We start from the raw sequence: 16,977 nt of genomic DNA, 5'->3' as shown, positions 1-16,977 counted from the left end.
GCCACCAAATTGAAAATGATTACAATATGAAACATTTTATGTTGTTTTTTTTTTTTTTTTTTTTATGTTCTATTGTGAATACAATATGAATTGCTGATGTCAAATTTTTTATTTTTTAATAAAAATCAATGCTATCAGGAATAGTGGTGTGATGTGTTTTTAAATAAGAAATTAGAACCAAATGAACAACTACAGCAGTGCATTTTCAGTTGGTTCTTCACAGTTTTTTTTGGTGAGGGAGGGGATGTTCTCACATTTATGGTTTGTTTTTAGCTTGACATGTTTTGGAGGACTGAAAACATACCAGGCGTGTCGCATCATGTATAATAATATTATAATTTTCATAACATATATATTGTTTTTCCAATATAATCTAAAAATAAACCTACCATTACTTAAAAAGAGACAATTACTTTATAATCTACTATACAAACGAAATAGAAAAAGCACATCTTATCAACAGCAGCAATAAAATGTTCTGTCCCCTCACATGAAAGTGAAGTGATTGTCATTGTGAAACACTGCAGCACAGCACATGGTGACACAATGAAATGTGTCCTCTGCTTTTAACCATCACCCTTGGTGGGCAGCCATGACGAGTGCCCTGGGAGCAGTGTGTGGGGATGGTGCTTTGCCCAGTGGCACCTTTTGCAGATCGGGATTCGAACCGGCGACCTTCTAATTACGGGGCCGCTACCTTAACCTCTAGGCCTCCACTGCCCCTGAAACATGCACCCAGTTCTTAATATGTGACATTGTACACTTGGCATGCACATGGCATCATTGCTGAGCCTGTTTTAGCCGCCTATTCAGCCGTCACATGGGTGCCATATAACTTTTCATCAGATGCCAGACATACTTTGATGTGTTATTCCATGGAATTTTTGACTTTCAGCTGTTGCCGCGTCGAGTGCTGCGCTGCAGAAGTATTTCCTGCGCCCCTGCTAGACCCGGCGTGGCAGTTGACATGATTGCTGTGTCTACGTGTGCATGCGTGTTCAAATGTGGATGTGGGCTGCAATGTGTCAAGGCATTTTATGTAGGTCAGCAGTTCTTGGTAGGCTGTAGCAAAAGATGTTCACCACGTTCTTGATCACCATGTTCCGCACTGTGTATCCTTCACTTATATTCCTGAAAGTGAACCAAATTTCCATTTCCCATTCCCAGTTCACAGAAACAGGATAGGAAGATGTTTTTTGCCCATTTCCATTCTGTTTGAAAAGGAAATGTGGGAACAAGCCAGCGCTGATGCTGATAAGGCAGACGGAACTTCCCACCTTACCCATGTGGAATTCGTGCCGAGCAGGACGGAAGCTTCCAGAGGTCAGTCCGAGGCCTGAACATCCTTCCCGTCTCTCCACAGCCTGTTTGGGAAATGTGAACTGGGCTGTGTTTATTATTGTAGGGTTTTTCATTCTGAATGAAGAGAACCGCTTGCATGCTGAGACCTAGAGCTGCGGAAGGCAGGAACTGCACGAGATACTCACACATTTGCATAAATCACTTATGAAAAAATAAAAACATTTAATTTGTTTTGAGGTCCATACATGCATATACAAAGATTTCCATTTACAAAACTATATGCGGACTAAGATCATTTTTTTATGTGCTTGTACAGACCCATTTCTAAAATGTTTCTGATGCTGTGTGAAATAAAAAAATCTCATAGACCCACATTTTGTTCACAATAGACAGTGCTAGAACTGTCATTCAGCAAGCTGAATAAAAAAAAAGATGACCTGTGGTAAATCACCAGTTGTCCACCTTTTTGGCATGTGGGGAGTGTTTGCTGACATCCCACAGAATGTCTTAAGCAGTGTCATGAAAATCAGGCCCGAAGAGAGGGATTCTGCCCATCCCTCCAACGCCTGACCAACAACCTTTAAATGATGAAAGAACTTGTCTTGTAATCTGCACCTAATCTAGATCTAATCTGTGGGTTTACAGTATATGCAGCATGTATCTGTTAATGCTGCCTCATCAGCTAAAGCCATGATCCTTCTAGTACATGCTGATGCACGACTCCTACTGCTACACATCAGTTCTGCCGGTGTGGCATTTGTGGGTTGATTTGTGGAAGTAAAGATTGCATTAAGTTATCGTGCAATCATTTCTTTTAGCTGACCATGGTTTGTGAGCGTCTTGATGACTTTTTAAATCAGGATTTGTCTCTAACCTCAAACCTTTACCGTTGTGAGGCTTCTTAGAAAAGCCGACTATGACCTTGGTGCCGTAGCCATGCTCCCTTCTGTGGTGTGGTGTGAGTTGGTTGATTCTTGTCTCCTGGGTTTGGGACAGACAGCAGCTGGGAAAAATGGCTTCCGGAGAGTGGCATCTGGGCGGTGGGGGGCATGTTGACCAAATTTCAAACAGCATCACCTACATGTGCTTTGGATTATCAAGTAAGTGTTTCAAAGAAGAAAATGTCTGAGACCTCGACTCCCCCTTGCAGAAAAAAACAATTCGGTTTTTATGGTGCTGCCAAAGTGGCATGTGATTGGCTTGAATGCGCTTAACAGGTTCTGTGGTCTTGCTGCCAAGCGACTCTGGGCATGGGGAGCTCTTGCACGAGCGTGTTTGACCGTGTCACAGCCGGCTTGCCGTCTCTCAGCCGCCATGTGCCTCCGCAGTCAGGTGGATTCTTCCTCTACCCTGGTCCAGCCTAATGACTTCCCCTAAGCCTCCACCCCACTGGCCCTTCTTTGAGAAATCTCCAGAGACGCTGCCGTAATCCACACATCCTCCACCCTTCAGTTTCTCCATGATGGCTTCCAGCACCTTGGTTGGTCCGTGGTCGTCGTGTGTGATTGAAATCACCCCCCGTCACCTAAACCAGATAATTCATCCGTGGTTATTGGATTGGGGAGCCGCCTCTCCACGCTGAGTGATGCAGGTCAACGCTTTCCCTGTCTCAACACCATCTGCTTCTGGCAGGAAGTTCTCGGTTGCGCAGACCTGCACTCTCCCATCTGGACTCACATTGTGAGTCTCCTTCACCACATGTGATCCCCAATAATAATTTTTTCTGTCAGCTTGACCTGATGCTGTGAAATGTTTTAGCTGCGGTTGGAGCTTCATTCAGCAAGTTATTTATTTTGCTCTTACTTACGTCTGCTCCCTTATAAACCCATGGGGTGTTCTATTTGAAGAAACTTTGTATAAATCTTGACCTTTGAGTGATGTTTCTAATTGTGTATTCAAAAGTGTGGTGATTTCAATAACGCACTGGGTTTAAAGATGTGCATTTTTTGCCAATATCTGATATGTGTTATGTGCGAGTGTCCTAGTGGTGATCGGGTCTGTGCTTTTAAGGGCCGTTTCCCCTTCGGAGGGTTTTGTTTCACGAAGCACGTCAGTCCCCACAGACAACAGTTACATACTGATGTCTCTGGCACTTCCATTCACTTCCTGTCATGCATACCACTTAGCGGTCATCCAACAGCTGCTTTTAAGTTCATCCTTTGCTCTAAATGTCCCACTCAGGGTCAGAGGAAACGTTGCCATTTACTGCAGTCATATTTTTCCAAGAGGTAGACATGCATGTTCATGAGTCACCATTTGCAAGAAGGGCTTAAAGAAGCATTTTAAGGTACAAGTAGCTTATCAACTCAGGTGTCCAGGTCCAAACCATCTGCAAGACGAATATCTGCGTGCTTGGATGTGTGCTACGTGGTCATGTGTAGCTGTTAACTTGCAGAGTCACCTCCAGGTGTATAGTGGAAAGGGCCCATTAATCCACGGAGCTGGCAACAAAGCAGGAGCCTGGAGTACAGATGGCCGAGTGCCCAGCCCCCTCTCCTGTCTCTAATCCTCAGCAGGTGTTCCCAGCCAAACCCCAAATTCTCTTCCCCCTTTAATCGCTCCTCCCTTACAAGCCGAGGATTTTGTACCTGGCACCTGGTGTTGTTTCAGATAAGCTGCCTCCCCTCCGTCCACTGCAACAACCCCCCCCAAGTCCCACACCCGCTGCCAGATATCCCGGGTCCATCTGCCTAGCCAGGCTCTTTCGGGCGGTTTGTGAGAATGAGAGTGAAAGGAGGGTGAGAGATGAAGATACATACACACTTCCGGGCAAGGCGTGATCCGCTCGGGACCAATAGTGTGGTACCGTCTGTTCATAATGATGTGTAGTAAACCACAAAGTCACAGGTTCACACCACTTGTGTCCCTGAGCAAGACAGTTAACCCTGAGGGGGGATTGTCCCTTTAACTTCCCTTTAAGTCGCTCTGGATCAGGACATAAACATAAATGTGTGTACTGCTCCATGGAGGGTGGTACTAGCCTGGTGGATAACACACTCGCCTAGGAACCAGAAGACCCACTTACTACCATTGTGTCCCTGAGCAAGACACTTAACCCTGAGTGTCTCCAGGGTGACTGTCCCTGTAAATACCGATTGTTAGTCGATCTGGATAAGGGCATCTGGTAAATGCTCTAAATGTAAATGTAAATGGATGAAGGACAGTCGTACCTTTTTTTTACATCCATACGGGGGATGAGTTAAAACATAACAGCAGCCATTTATTTTTATCTTAAGAACTGTTAAGGTTTTCTGTTTAATTATAAAGGCTCTAAATAAAAACATGAATATTTTATTGCTGTTATTAATACACTTTATACAAATTCCTTATGTGACAAATATCTGGAAATATGTTGTCTGGCATTGGTCCTTCTTCCACCTTTATACAAAGATTACTTCCTATAATAGTAAATTTAATTAGCCGTGTACATGTGCAATACAGTAACGGAAATTTCCTTAGTGAAAATTTCAATTCAGGCTTTTATTAAACTTAAACCAAGTCACTGATAAGTCTGAGACTGAAATTCAGTTCCTTGTAACTCAGAGCCACTTCTCTGGAAAGTAAAGTTGGGCATCTCTAATTTAACATCCAGTAAATGAAAGTGAAGTAATTGCCATTGGGAAGCACAGCACATGGTTCACACAGCAAAACGTGTCCTCTGCATTTAACCATCACCCTTGGTTAGCAGTGGGCAGCCATGGAAGGCGCCCGGGGAGCAGAGTGTGGGTACGGTGCTTTGCTCAGTTTGCTTCCTATTACGGGTCCGTTTCCATACCCGCTAGGGACCTCTGCCCAGTGATCAGTACTTCATGCATCCCCGTTAAGCACAAAACAGAGAAACCAGAAAATTTAAGCTTCAATTCAACCTGATTTTTTTTCTCCTGTTGTGCACATGTGCTGAAACTTTGCTGAACAGAAAAGGCAAACGCTGAGTAAAATTTGTCATTTGGAAGTATTTTTGGTTGCTCTCAGCGGTGGCCCTGCTGAGCTTTTTCTCTCGTCAGCAGCAGTTTCCTCTTTGAATGGCCTGCTCTCTGATGTGCCGTGTCCTTGTGCCCTTTGCTCAGACAGCTTTTCCCTCCGACTGGCGGAAATGAAAGCGCTGTTGTGACTGCTCATAGTCAGACGCCAGGAAGAGGGCTTGCTCACACAAACAAAAGCTTATGTTCCTTTTTCTCATATAAACCTTTCCTGTTTTGGCTTAATAAAGCAAATACCCAGGCTTTGTTTATGTACAACCAGCACAGTAGCAGGGTCCGCCATGTCCGCTGATACATTTACATTTACTGCATTTAGAAGATGCCCTTATCCAGGGCGCTTTACAGTCAGTGGTGACAGTCCCCCCTGGAGACACTCGGGTGTCTTACATGTCTTGCTCAGTTACACACTGGTAGTAAGTGGGGTTCGAATCTGTATCTTTGTGGTCTTCTGGTTCATGGGTGGGTGTCTGACCCACTAGGCTACCTCCCCATATATGTTTTTTTTTACTATAGAGAAAAATGTATTTGTTGACCAAATACATGATGTCTGTGGACTGGCATGGGGTGGACGTGTTAGGACCTTTTGGCCAAAGTGGTTTTGCGTTAAGTAGTCTTAGAGGCAATCCCTTTGTGCGCACATGACCATCTGAGCAGGAGTGTGTGTTAATGGGATGAAGGTGTGGTGAGCACTTGGCAAGCTGCTGCATCGGGAGTCACAGTGAGGTGACAAGTGGCGGTTCCCCTGATGCTCCTTGGCTCATGTCTCCACAGGTCCTTCCTGCACATTATTTGGCACGTCTGGTATCTGTGGTTTTGGGGAGGGTGGTGGCCTCCGTCAGTCACCGCTGGTGGAAAAATTGTTGTTGCCATAAGATGCACTTTGACCCTCTTCTACTGCTTGTACTGGGTCAAAGGCCATTGTATAATTATTATGGTAGGAAAAACAATATTCTTCTTTTCGTGAATGTATTTCTGTATTGTCTATATATATATATACAAATGATTTCAAATTATTTCATATACTCAGTAATATGTGGATCATATGATCTTTGCAAAAACAAAAGCCCTCCTATTGTTCTTATTCACAATGTGCACTGTAAAAAGTGCTGTATAAATAAAATGTAATAGACTGATTGATTAATCAGGAGTAATTTATGAGATATAAAGTGTTATTTAAACAATTTGTGAAGGCTAGTCCCAACTCTGTTCCAATTATTCCAGCTTTCAGATTACTGTCACCCCCACTTTCTCCACCACCTCACCCCACCCTGTGTAATTCCCCCTGATGGCGGCCAATGCACCCGCTGTGCTCACTGCTACGTTTGCCATTTGGACAGCTGTAACATTTTGTGTCACCATAACCTCCTGACTCTCCAGGAGCTTGCACCACTGCTGAAGGCCTGGGCCACTGTCATTCCTTTACTTGAAAATGAAAGAAAAAAAATGTGACTTTTTGATGGTGTTGAGTGGCAGATGCCACGGTGGGTGGGCACAGCATGAGGTTAGTAGTTCATATGCCCTTGGGAGGCCCATTTGGTTTTGGGCTCTCGCTTTAATAATGCTTGACCTTTTTACTGAACTTGCTTTTATTTGCAACAAAAGCAGTAAGGAATGTCCTGGTAGGGGGCACAAACTCTGAAAGGCCTGGAGCAACAGGAGAGAAAAGAAAGGCACACTGAGAGTTGTTCACAATAAAAAATAATTAAGATCCAAGGAAAGACGAATGATGTACATCACCAACACACATTTATGTTTGATAGCCTTTTATTTGTAATGATTAATATCACTCTTCCAACATAGCAGAAGCATTATGCCTTACTGCAGTATGGCTGAATAACTAGAGGAACTAAAGCAATGGCTTTATTAAAATTTCAAACATCAAGAGAATGTAAAGCCTTGGGTGGTGGCATGTGAGATAAAGCTACATTCAGACTTTTTTTTTGAGGGTTTGTACATCATGACTGGTTGGTGAAGGGGATTACATACTAAATATTCCCAACTGGTATATTTGGTTTCCAAAACTATTTTTTTGTCCTGTCATGAACAGGTTCATGAAAAGTGTGACATTGCACAATCATTACTTTAGAAAAGCTTTGAATAGGAGAAGAAAAAATATATATAAAAAAAAAAGAATTTGCACACATAGTCTCTTTCTGTCACATCATGTCCTGCACTCTCATTGGCTGTCACCCGACGCCTACTCAACCAGATATCTGGTCACAGGATGTGACTAATCTGAAATGACAATGTTCAAACACAGTGACCTCAGTGGCTTAAAATCATACAGTCTGAACAAGGCATAAATCACTAGAATGTAATTAAAGTCCTGTTCGTTTTGTTAGTGAGAAGTATAAAGAATGATCTCGGAAAGAACCAAGCCGCTATTTTAATTTAAACTATAATATGGTCCATTAGTAAAACTTAATCAGGGTTTCATGCAATTATGACTTAATAGATTGTAGCTTTTTGCTACAATGGCTGCAATGTCAGCATTATTTATATTGACTAATATCCAGTATTTGTTTAAATGAATCAAATAATCATTGCATCACATTAGCTGGCAAATGCCTCACTTGGTTTATTATTCATTCATCATTCAAGTGATATTTATTTACAAGTGCAGCATCATGATATTTCACCAGCATGGCTCAACATATTTTGGAAGAATTTTTTTAGTCCACAAAGGCAACTGATTTATTTAACATGTATTGTGCACATACTTATTTCCTGCAAATGAAATCTGAAGTAAGCAACTAATGTGGTGTAATATCCTGAACTGGTTTATGGTCAGTTTTACAGCTGACTGTAAAATGTCCGCCTGTGAACCCATCTTTCAGCACAAACCTGGTCACCGCTGGTCCAGGCTTGCAGCAGGATGTTTGGTTCCTCATGTGGTGTGTTCTGTCGGCCGGATGCAGTAATTACATACCATCTCCACCACAGTCACCCAACAAACACATAATAACCCTCATCCTGCACTCATTTAATTATGGCCTCTCAGACATTACCCAGGATGCCCCAGGCTGGGTCTTCTCCTCCACGGCCGCTGGTGTTTACAAATTCCCGTCATATTTCAGAATCTGCGGGATCTCTGTTTGGGCGGGTAGGGGGAAAGAAACAGCTGTTTAAGACTGATGAGTTGCAGAAATGAATCACAGGCTGAGATCAGTTTGGCAGCACAGCACACACTGTTACACACTGTAGTGGCTGCACTCTCGGCCCAACGCTGATGGTTGAGTTGAATGCAGATGTGCTTGTGGTGCGTTGGTGGTATAGTGGTGAGCAGAGCTGCCTTCCAAGCAGTTGACCTGGGTTCGATTCCAAGCCAATGCATACTGTGCACTGAAACTGAGGCCCATTGCAATACATATTAAATATATAAAAATTAAAAGGTGACTGTCACGTTTAACTCAATAGGGGAGGTCAGTAATATTTTGTGGTTTGGCCTGACTGTGTATGGGCTACATTCTTTAGGTTTTTCTGTTTACATGCACATCACTCAGTGTGGAGAACGCTTTGGTAATTTATGTCTTTTCAATGACGGCTTAGGAAAAATGGGTCTTTTTGACTGAGACAGTCTAAATTGGAATGCTTAATTAAAACAAGACTTAAAGTAACAATGTACATGTGGCTCCAAATCTGTGAGATTGGCCGTATTCAAATTCATTTAATTTTCATTCATCGAATAATTTATGCCCCCCAGGAAGGCCATTTTGAGGAATGTAGCCTTTACCTGCTCTGCTTGTAAGTAATAGGGGAGATATAATCAAAAATCTGACATAAATGGATGCAGTAAGTGCAGTTCTGGAACAATCTGAGCATCTACAGATGGTATTTTGACAGCATTTGATAAATAGACACCGTTAAGTCAAACTTGTATGCCGTCTCCTATCCCTCGTGGCCAACCTTGTTTTCCTGTGTATTTTTTTTGTTCTAGTTGAGGACCCACCAGGTTTGTTTACCGCCTCTCGCTGGGAAGGATTTTTGCCGCTGCGCTTCCTGTTTTTATTAAACGGCTGCACAGTTTGGAATGTGTCCCTGCAGAGCTCCAGTGAACTGAGTGCATTAATGAAATTTCCATTAGCGGCCCGGTAATGCATGACAATGGCCCTCTCCTCCCCTGACACTCAGGCGAGCCCCGTCACCCCAGCAAACGGTGTCATTACAGTCTCACCGGCAGGTAGTGTGCTGGCTCCAGACGGATTCAGTAAGTCACATAGCCACCTGTAAAAGATCGCACTGTGTAAATGGATAGGTCAGCAAAGGGAAGGAATGGAGTTATGCATGTGGAAAATTTATATTACCGGTTCCAGACTATTCAGGAACTGTCAGAAGAGAGAAAGCCCTTGAAAAAACACACCCCTGCTGACCCTTCACCCTTGGAGCTAAGTGGGCCTCCCAGCCCCTATGTCTGCAGAGCGAGAGGAACAACAGAGGGCCTGACACTCCGCAGAGACAGTGCGATGGGGTCGCCAGATAAAAGCGGAGCCGGCATTATCTCTCCGCCTCGCAGACCAGGGGGCCTCCGACAGGCAGGCCGGCACTTACAAAACACCAGCTCCGCCCAGGAGCCACAGGAAGGCACACCATCGAGGAGGGGAGGGGCAGGATTGTAAATAAGGATAAGGGTGGGGGGGAATGGGGTCTGGAAGTGTGTGGCATCCCGCCGTTCTGCCTCTGCAGCTACCCTGTGATCCTGGAATATCAAAGCGGCTTCCCTGCCTGAAAACACCACCACAATGTTCCATTATTTCTGAAAGGCCAGCAGGATTCAACATTATTTTCTTTAAATCTGCTCTAATACAAAGGTCCAAAACTTGCCATTAAATAAATTTTACATTTACTTCATTTATCAGACGCCCATATCGAGTGCGACTTACAATCAGTAGTTACAGGGACAGTCCCCCTGGAGACTAGCACCGTCCCCACACACTGCTCCCCGGGCGCCTGTCATGGCTGCCCACTGCTCACCAAGGGTGATGGTTAAAAGCAGAGGACACATTTTGTTGTGTCACCGTGTGCTGCAGTGTTTCACAATGACAATCACTTCACTTTCATTGTCCCCAGTCTTTGTTTGCCCGACATGACCAGTGGGCTTCTGGCCTGTGATTGTCATCACTTTTGCACTGGGCTTCATATGTTAACAAGCTGAAACAGCACACACCTTCACCCAAGCTACTGTGCATGTGAATGGGTTGGAGTGAATAGTGACTTAATGAGCTCAAGAGACATGTTGTCTGAAAACATGGAAAAATCAGGAAAAGGGGGGAAAAAAGGGAATTTTAAGGTGCATAAAGAGTTTTTAAAACATGTTTTACTGTCTTGAACAGGGGTTTCACTACATTCTGCACATTTTAAAATATCTAATAACGGTTGTTGTGTGGCGTTTCTATTTTCTATAACGATTTGTAGGCTGATTAATATGTTCACGACCTTATATGTTACCTTATTTGATAATACTCGAGTGATCCTTTGCAATTGTAAAAAATATTTCAAAAACCTGCCTTCGGATGTGAAAGCTTGTTATTTTGCCTTTAAACCAAAAGTTGTGTGTAGTGTCAGGAAAAGAGAATCACTAATGAACTCATAACTCCAGAATGTAATGAGGACCTTCAGGCATAAAGGCTCTAATGTTTTTTTTTTTATATATATATGTTTATTAGGCCATCATCCAAGCAGCCTGCTGCATTCTTAGTTTTTTTTTTGTGTGTGTACAGGTGTTAAAAACTCAGGAAATCCCCCCTCTCAGAAGTACTTAACCTCTCAATGTGTCAGTTTTTATCAAACTGGCTGAAACTGTTGAAATGCTTCATGGTTTCATCATTGGGGGGAAATATATTTTGTGATAACGCCTTGACTACTTTTTAACACTATTTGAGTTATCAAAGCAGTATTAACAACATGTACAAGGTCCCGTGCTAATAACCCTTCTACGTTTGGAAATTGTTACTTTTCTGGTCAATTAAATTTTTTTGTGTGTGAAAATACATTTTACAAATAAATATCGAACAGATTAAAGAAATAAACGTGAAACGTAATCTTTTCGATATATATTTTTTTTTACTGTTCCTTCAAAATTTACTGAAATCAAGATGTATAATTTATTCGAGTTATTCATTTATCATTCGCGTATTAAAACCAAGCTGCAATAAAGTTAAAACGCCAGCGCTTACTTTTGGTGTTCAGCGCGCCCCCAGCGCCAAAAAAAGCGCGGGGACGGAGAATCTAAAACATTTCTCTCTCTCTCTCTCTTCTTTTTTTTTTTTTAATTTTCTATTTTTCTGCCCATGAAACCTGAGCTCAAGGTAACCCCCACCCCAGTCCGCCCTCCTTCCTTCCCCTGCAGCGCCTGAGCCGTTTGTTTGCGCTCACTTGATCCGGAGCGGAAATTCCTTTCCGTTTTTGTGAATGACAAACTTATTAACAATTCATCAACACGGCCCGCTTCATCCGGCCCCGTTGCCGGGACGACGCCTGGCCGGCGCCTTCCTATTGGCCGGCCGATGTCACGTGTCCGCTGAGCCCCGCCTCCCGCCATTGGCTGGCGGATATAATGTATTCATCGACCCGCCTCCCGCTTGTGTCCATTCAAGAGGCTTCACTGCGACAGAGCGGCGCGTCGCCGAACTCCGAGCCGCTTTCTCCGGGAATGAAATCTTCTCCTTTTCGCCCTCCATCTTCTCCTTCTCTTCGATCCGCACTCGTTTCTGCCGCCGTTGTTGGTTGTTTTTTTTCCCCGGCCGACGTAGACGCTCCTGCGGCGGCGGGAGTTATATAACGGCGGGACGTCACCGCGCTCTGCCTCGCCTGAGTCATTGATAAATATACGGGGCGTCTTTGGCACAGGCGCATGAATGACTCCGCGCTCGACTGCAGGGACCCGACGTTCTCCTCCTTCTCCGCGCCGAACGCTCGCGTAGCCCGGAACCGACCGACCGACCCCCCCTTTTTCGCGCCCCCCAAGCAAGGCGTCCGTCCTTTTCACTAATGCTCGATAAGTTCAGGCCCGCGCAGTTCGACTCGGTAATGGCGATCAGCAAGACGGTGGAGTGGCTGAGGGAGCAGCTGGAGACGCGCCGCGACTGCCTGCTGGTGATGGACTGCCGGGCGCAGGAGCTCTACGAGTCGTCGCACGTCGAGACGGCGATCAACGTCGCCATCCCGAGCCTGATGCTGCGGCGGCTGAAGAAGGGCAACCTGCCCGTCAAGTCGCTGCTCGCCAGCGGCGAGGACCGCGACAGGTTCGCGCGGAGGTGCAAGAGCGACACGATCGTGCTGTACGACGAGTACAGCCGCGGCTGGAACGAGAACGTCGACGGCGGCTCAGTGCTGGGCTTGCTGCTGAGGAGGATGAAAGACGAAGGGTACAAGGCGTTCTACCTAGAAGGTGGGTGCTCACCTTTTTTTTTTTTTGGGGTGGGTTCGAATAACACGTTGCAGCGGGATGGGCTGAAGCTGCAAGCTCGCAATTTTTAATTCGTTTCAGCATTTTGTGCACGCCAAAACATTAAAAAAAATGTATAAAAGTAAAAAAAAAGATCTACGATACAGTTGAGTATATTTCGTATCAATTGCTTTGATAAAGTGTAAAGCTTCCAGCTATCACACAGCCGTGGGCTATTTTTGAACTAGAGCAAGGACATATCAACTCATTCCATCTTTACGTAAATTCTGTCTGTTGAATTAAACTTTTATCAATTTTTTTTTCCTTTTTATTCAGGTGGATTTAATAAATTTCAAGCCGACTTCCCTTCACTGTGCGAAACCAATTTGGATGGGTCCTCAAGCAGCAGTTCGCCCACAGCCCAGGTCCTTGGACTGGGCGGCCTACGGATTAGCTCCGACTCCTCCGATATCGAGTCTGACATCGACCGAGACCCCAGCAGCGCCACAGACTCTGACGGCAGCCCCCTCTCCAACCCGCAGCCGTCCTTTCCGGTCGAGATTCTGCCTCACTTGTACCTGGGCTGTGCCAAGGACTCCACAAATTTGGACATTTTGGAAGAATTCGGCATCAAGTATATCCTCAACGTGACCCCGAACCTGCCCAACCTGTTTGAGAACGCCGGGGAATTTAAGTACAAACAGATCCCCATCTCCGATCACTGGAGCCAAAACCTGTCACAGTTCTTCCCAGAGGCCATCAGCTTCATTGGTAAGATATTTAACCTTTACTCATTTTTTATTCCGAATATTAACTAGTTGATGTGTACACACATAGACACGGATGGTCATATTCATGCAGGCTTACCGTGACTAACCCGTACTAATGAGATAAATTCTTATCTCAAGGAAGTGCTGTAATTCTTATTATGCAATTCAGATTAGACAGTTGCCCCGGAGTCATTTTCTTATCAATCTGAGAAGGACTTTACTCGAACAACAGATTAGGGTCACCGTGGCCAGTAATATTAACCCATTTGAATAATCTGGGCACCACTTGCACCGCTAAGGGGACATCTTCGCTGTGTTTTGTCTGCCGCAGAAGGCAAACTGAAGCTTGTGTAATTGTTGCACAAAGGCTTATGATGAAATGGGAGATGAGGGGGGGGGGTGCAGTAATTTGAGCTCAACAGGAAGGAAGCGGAATTGAAAGTAATCTAGGACAGGGCAATGTTTCGCCTCACAATGAGGGCCATTTACAAGGGAATGTTGACATCCTGTTAGCCTTGACAGGGTGCCCCCATGACTTCTACATTTACACGCCCAAATGGCACCATTGTTAGCTAACCCGGTGAGCGGAAGAATCATTTAATAGACATAATTGACAATTTCCATGCCAGATAATGAACTCTGAATGGGACACTCTTCTGCTTGTGCCCCTGGGTTTGGTCGCTTTGGGAAAAGGAGAAAATGTTGTAAGAAAGCAACGTAAAATCTAATGAATTGGTTACATTTTTCCCTCCTAAATATATATTTTTTCTTCTTCCGTGTTTCTCTGTAGACGAGGCCCGTGGGCAGAAGTGTGGCGTCCTGGTCCACTGCCTGGCAGGCATCAGCCGCTCGGTCACAGTGACCGTGGCCTATCTCATGCAGAAGCTCAACCTGTCCATGAACGACGCCTACGACATTGTCAAGATGAAGAAGTCGAACATTTCCCCCAACTTCAACTTCATGGGCCAGCTCCTGGACTTTGAGCGCACCTTGGGCTTGAAGAGCCCCTGCGACAACCGCATGGCTGTGCCGTCTCAGCCCCTCTACTTCACCACCCCTACCAACCACAACGTCTTTCAGCTCGACCCTCTAGAGTCCACATGAGGACTGATGCAACTCTCTTTTTTTGACCTGGAGATTTTCTGGTCTCTCTTTTACGTCACCCGTCGAGGTTTCTTGACGCTATTGACACAGTTGGCTTGAGGTGACAGCTGCCAAACGTAGCCGCCGGTTGGGCGTGTGGTCTGCCCGTAGCTCAGAAGCAGCTGTTCTATTTCAGAAGGAGAACACGAGAGGAGAACATATCTCTGTTGGACTTGTTATTGTTTCCGTACCGTAACGTTTCAGGCAGAGTGACTGAACTTTATACAGAGAGGCTGGCATGCCAAAGACACTTGGTTTGGAACTGGATAGATTTAAAGCAAGAATACGAAAAAAACCTGTCTTTTTCTAGCACTTGCATCTCTGTATTTTTGGATGCTAACTTCATGTCTTCAATGAAGACTTGCCTGTTTGGGGATGGAACACCCTAGGTTATGATGGCACAGTATGATTTACTCCATTTTATTTGTGTGGAGTAATTTTGAAACATTTATACATGTGTATATACCTAATATAAAGATGTATTAGGCCTTGTTGTAGTCAGAATATACCCTTTACTAAGTGGGTACTGATTCCTTTTTGTCCTCTTTTAGGCGTATGTAAACAAGCAAGCGGAATACTGATCAATATTATCTCTACTTTTTAATATGCCAAAAATTTTAATAGGTTTGCCAGATCATAAATGTCTATATGTAATATATTTCAATTGTTTTTCCTGCTTTATTGGTGAAGTCAGCCGTTTGGCCTTTCTTTTGCATTCACCCCACCTCCTTTCATGCCTTAGTTGTGTACATAAGAAGTGTTATTGTGCATTAACCCTCGGAACAACTGTCCCCCAACCGCCATTCATCACAGCTTTTCAAAAGGATAAAAAAAATGCCAATGTTATGGCAAACATATTAAATGTCATGGCAAAATGCAGAACATGTGATTCAGAGAAATATGGGAATGTTGTGGTCACTGATTTAATAGTATGCATGCCGATAGTACATTCGAGCTAATCCGGACTGTGGTTTAAGATGGAGAAGCATGGGGAGTTGGTGCCGTCCATAGTGTGATGTTCTGTGGGGATCTTAGGAGGGTTAAAGCAGGTAATGCTTGTCTTTGTACGACTATTCAAAGTCTCTAAAATGGTGATAGGCGAGGGGTGTCCTGCCTCTCCTCTTCAGGGAAATTCTGTGAAATGCAAGTCAGAGAAATGAAACGTTTTTTTGTTGTTGTCCCTCAGATGGCAGCCTGTTCAAGGGGAGGCTATTTTATGAGCTCCAATCTTACGAATGTAAAGTACAGATAAGTTATTAATAAATTGCTATTTTGTCTATTCACATGTACACCATGTCGGCCTCTTGTTTTTCTGAAAGTGACGAACATTTCTTCCCATAAGCAAATTTGGTCACGCGGGCTGACACTCGGCCTTTTGTGCCACGAAAGTTGAAGTAGCAAGCCAAACAACTGGCGTAAACCTGTCAGGCTGGTATTTCCTGCCGCTGCCCACGCCGGTGTACTTGGTCTGTGGAACTTCCTGTTAGACAATCACCTGCTTTCGTGCAGTACACGTCCGTGAGGGTGAACAGTGTCAAAACAAGCTGTCACCTGACACCGCGTACGGGTTGGTATGTGACATGTGAACCCCTCTCCTCCCCAGGAAACCCGAACCTTCCCCAAACAAACTGCTAGCTCAATTCAATATGAGTCTTTTTATTGTCTTGAATTTTTTAATAAACCCCGGATTACAGCACAGGAAACTACAACTCTATATTTAGAAATGACATTTTTCATTCTGGAGCCTTTGGCTGGTGCATTTGTATTCGTATCTGCGGTATTGGGATGCATTCCATACACGTTCAATATTTCCAAATTGGGTTTGGCCGGGCGTGTTTTTTAAACGTGGTGCCCTAGTTCCCACTCACACTCTCGCGGCTTCCTAATACTCTTAGGCAATGAGAATAAAGTCAGCAGGCTCTGCATACTCGGATTAATCCAGCATGAAGGGTTCCTGTCCCCGTCACCCTGGAGAGACAGCAGGCGTCTGCCCTGTGGAGGATTTGCCCGTTGCCTCCGGCAATTTCCGTTCCAGCCACGGCTCAAGTTCCCAAACTTTCTCCGTAGCCCGAGTGCCACCTTCTCACATGAATAGCTTGCACTCCCGATGTGTACTGCAGTTCACTGGAGGTCAGCACTTAAATATTTAATCTGGCTGTGAGGATGTGTAGCTCCTCTCGAAGTGCTGGCAATTTTCAGGGAAATTTCTACCATAAATTGTGCAAGACCTCCAGATGAAAAATCCCTTATTTACTATTTATTATTAAAAATTACTATTTGCTTACAATATATTTCTATAACTATAGCTAAAATATAGTATAAATATATTTTAAACAAAAATGAGACTATTAATTATAATATGTATTTTGTAAACATCCTCTTGTAAATACTTACATTA

At 44.3% G+C, this 16,977-nt stretch overlaps 1 protein-coding gene and 1 non-coding gene across 2 annotated transcripts; both read left to right on the top strand.

The window, feature by feature from the left end:
• Positions 1-8,543: 8,543 nt before the first annotated feature.
• trnag-ucc (transfer RNA glycine (anticodon UCC)) lies at positions 8,544-8,615 on the top strand. The gene has a single exon. It is a non-coding gene; the product is annotated as a tRNA-Gly (tRNA).
• A 3,232-nt stretch (positions 8,616-11,847) lies between these two features.
• On the top strand, positions 11,848-15,868 carry dusp6 (dual specificity phosphatase 6). The gene is made up of 3 exons (XM_028958310.1): positions 11,848-12,669; positions 13,003-13,437; positions 14,227-15,868. Exons 1-3 carry the CDS (start codon positions 12,270-12,272, stop codon positions 14,538-14,540), a joined length of 1,149 nt encoding a protein of 382 aa, XP_028814143.1. The 5' UTR covers positions 11,848-12,269; the 3' UTR covers positions 14,541-15,868.
• Positions 15,869-16,977: the final 1,109 nt, after the last annotated feature.

Source organism: Denticeps clupeoides, chromosome 17 (genome assembly GCF_900700375.1).
Source record: "Denticeps clupeoides chromosome 17, fDenClu1.1, whole genome shotgun sequence".
In the NCBI taxonomy this organism is placed as follows: Eukaryota; Metazoa; Chordata; class Actinopteri; order Clupeiformes; family Denticipitidae; genus Denticeps; species Denticeps clupeoides.
The sequence above is the reverse complement of the archived record's forward strand: the minus strand, read 5'-3'. Positions and strand labels throughout refer to the sequence as shown.

What these genes read in the sequence shown, in the direction of transcription:
- dusp6 (XM_028958310.1), top strand. Translation starts at nt 12,270, where the DNA reads ATGCTCGATAAGTTCAGGCCCGCGCAGTTCGACTCGGTAATGGCGATC. An exon ending in CAAGGCGTTCTACCTAGAAG is followed by an intron (nt 12,670 to 13,002) that starts GTGGGTGCTCAC and finishes CTTTTTATTCAG; the next exon opens with GTGGATTTAATAAATTTCAA. An exon ending in AGAGGCCATCAGCTTCATTG is followed by an intron (nt 13,438 to 14,226) that starts GTAAGATATTTA and finishes GTTTCTCTGTAG; the next exon opens with ACGAGGCCCGTGGGCAGAAG.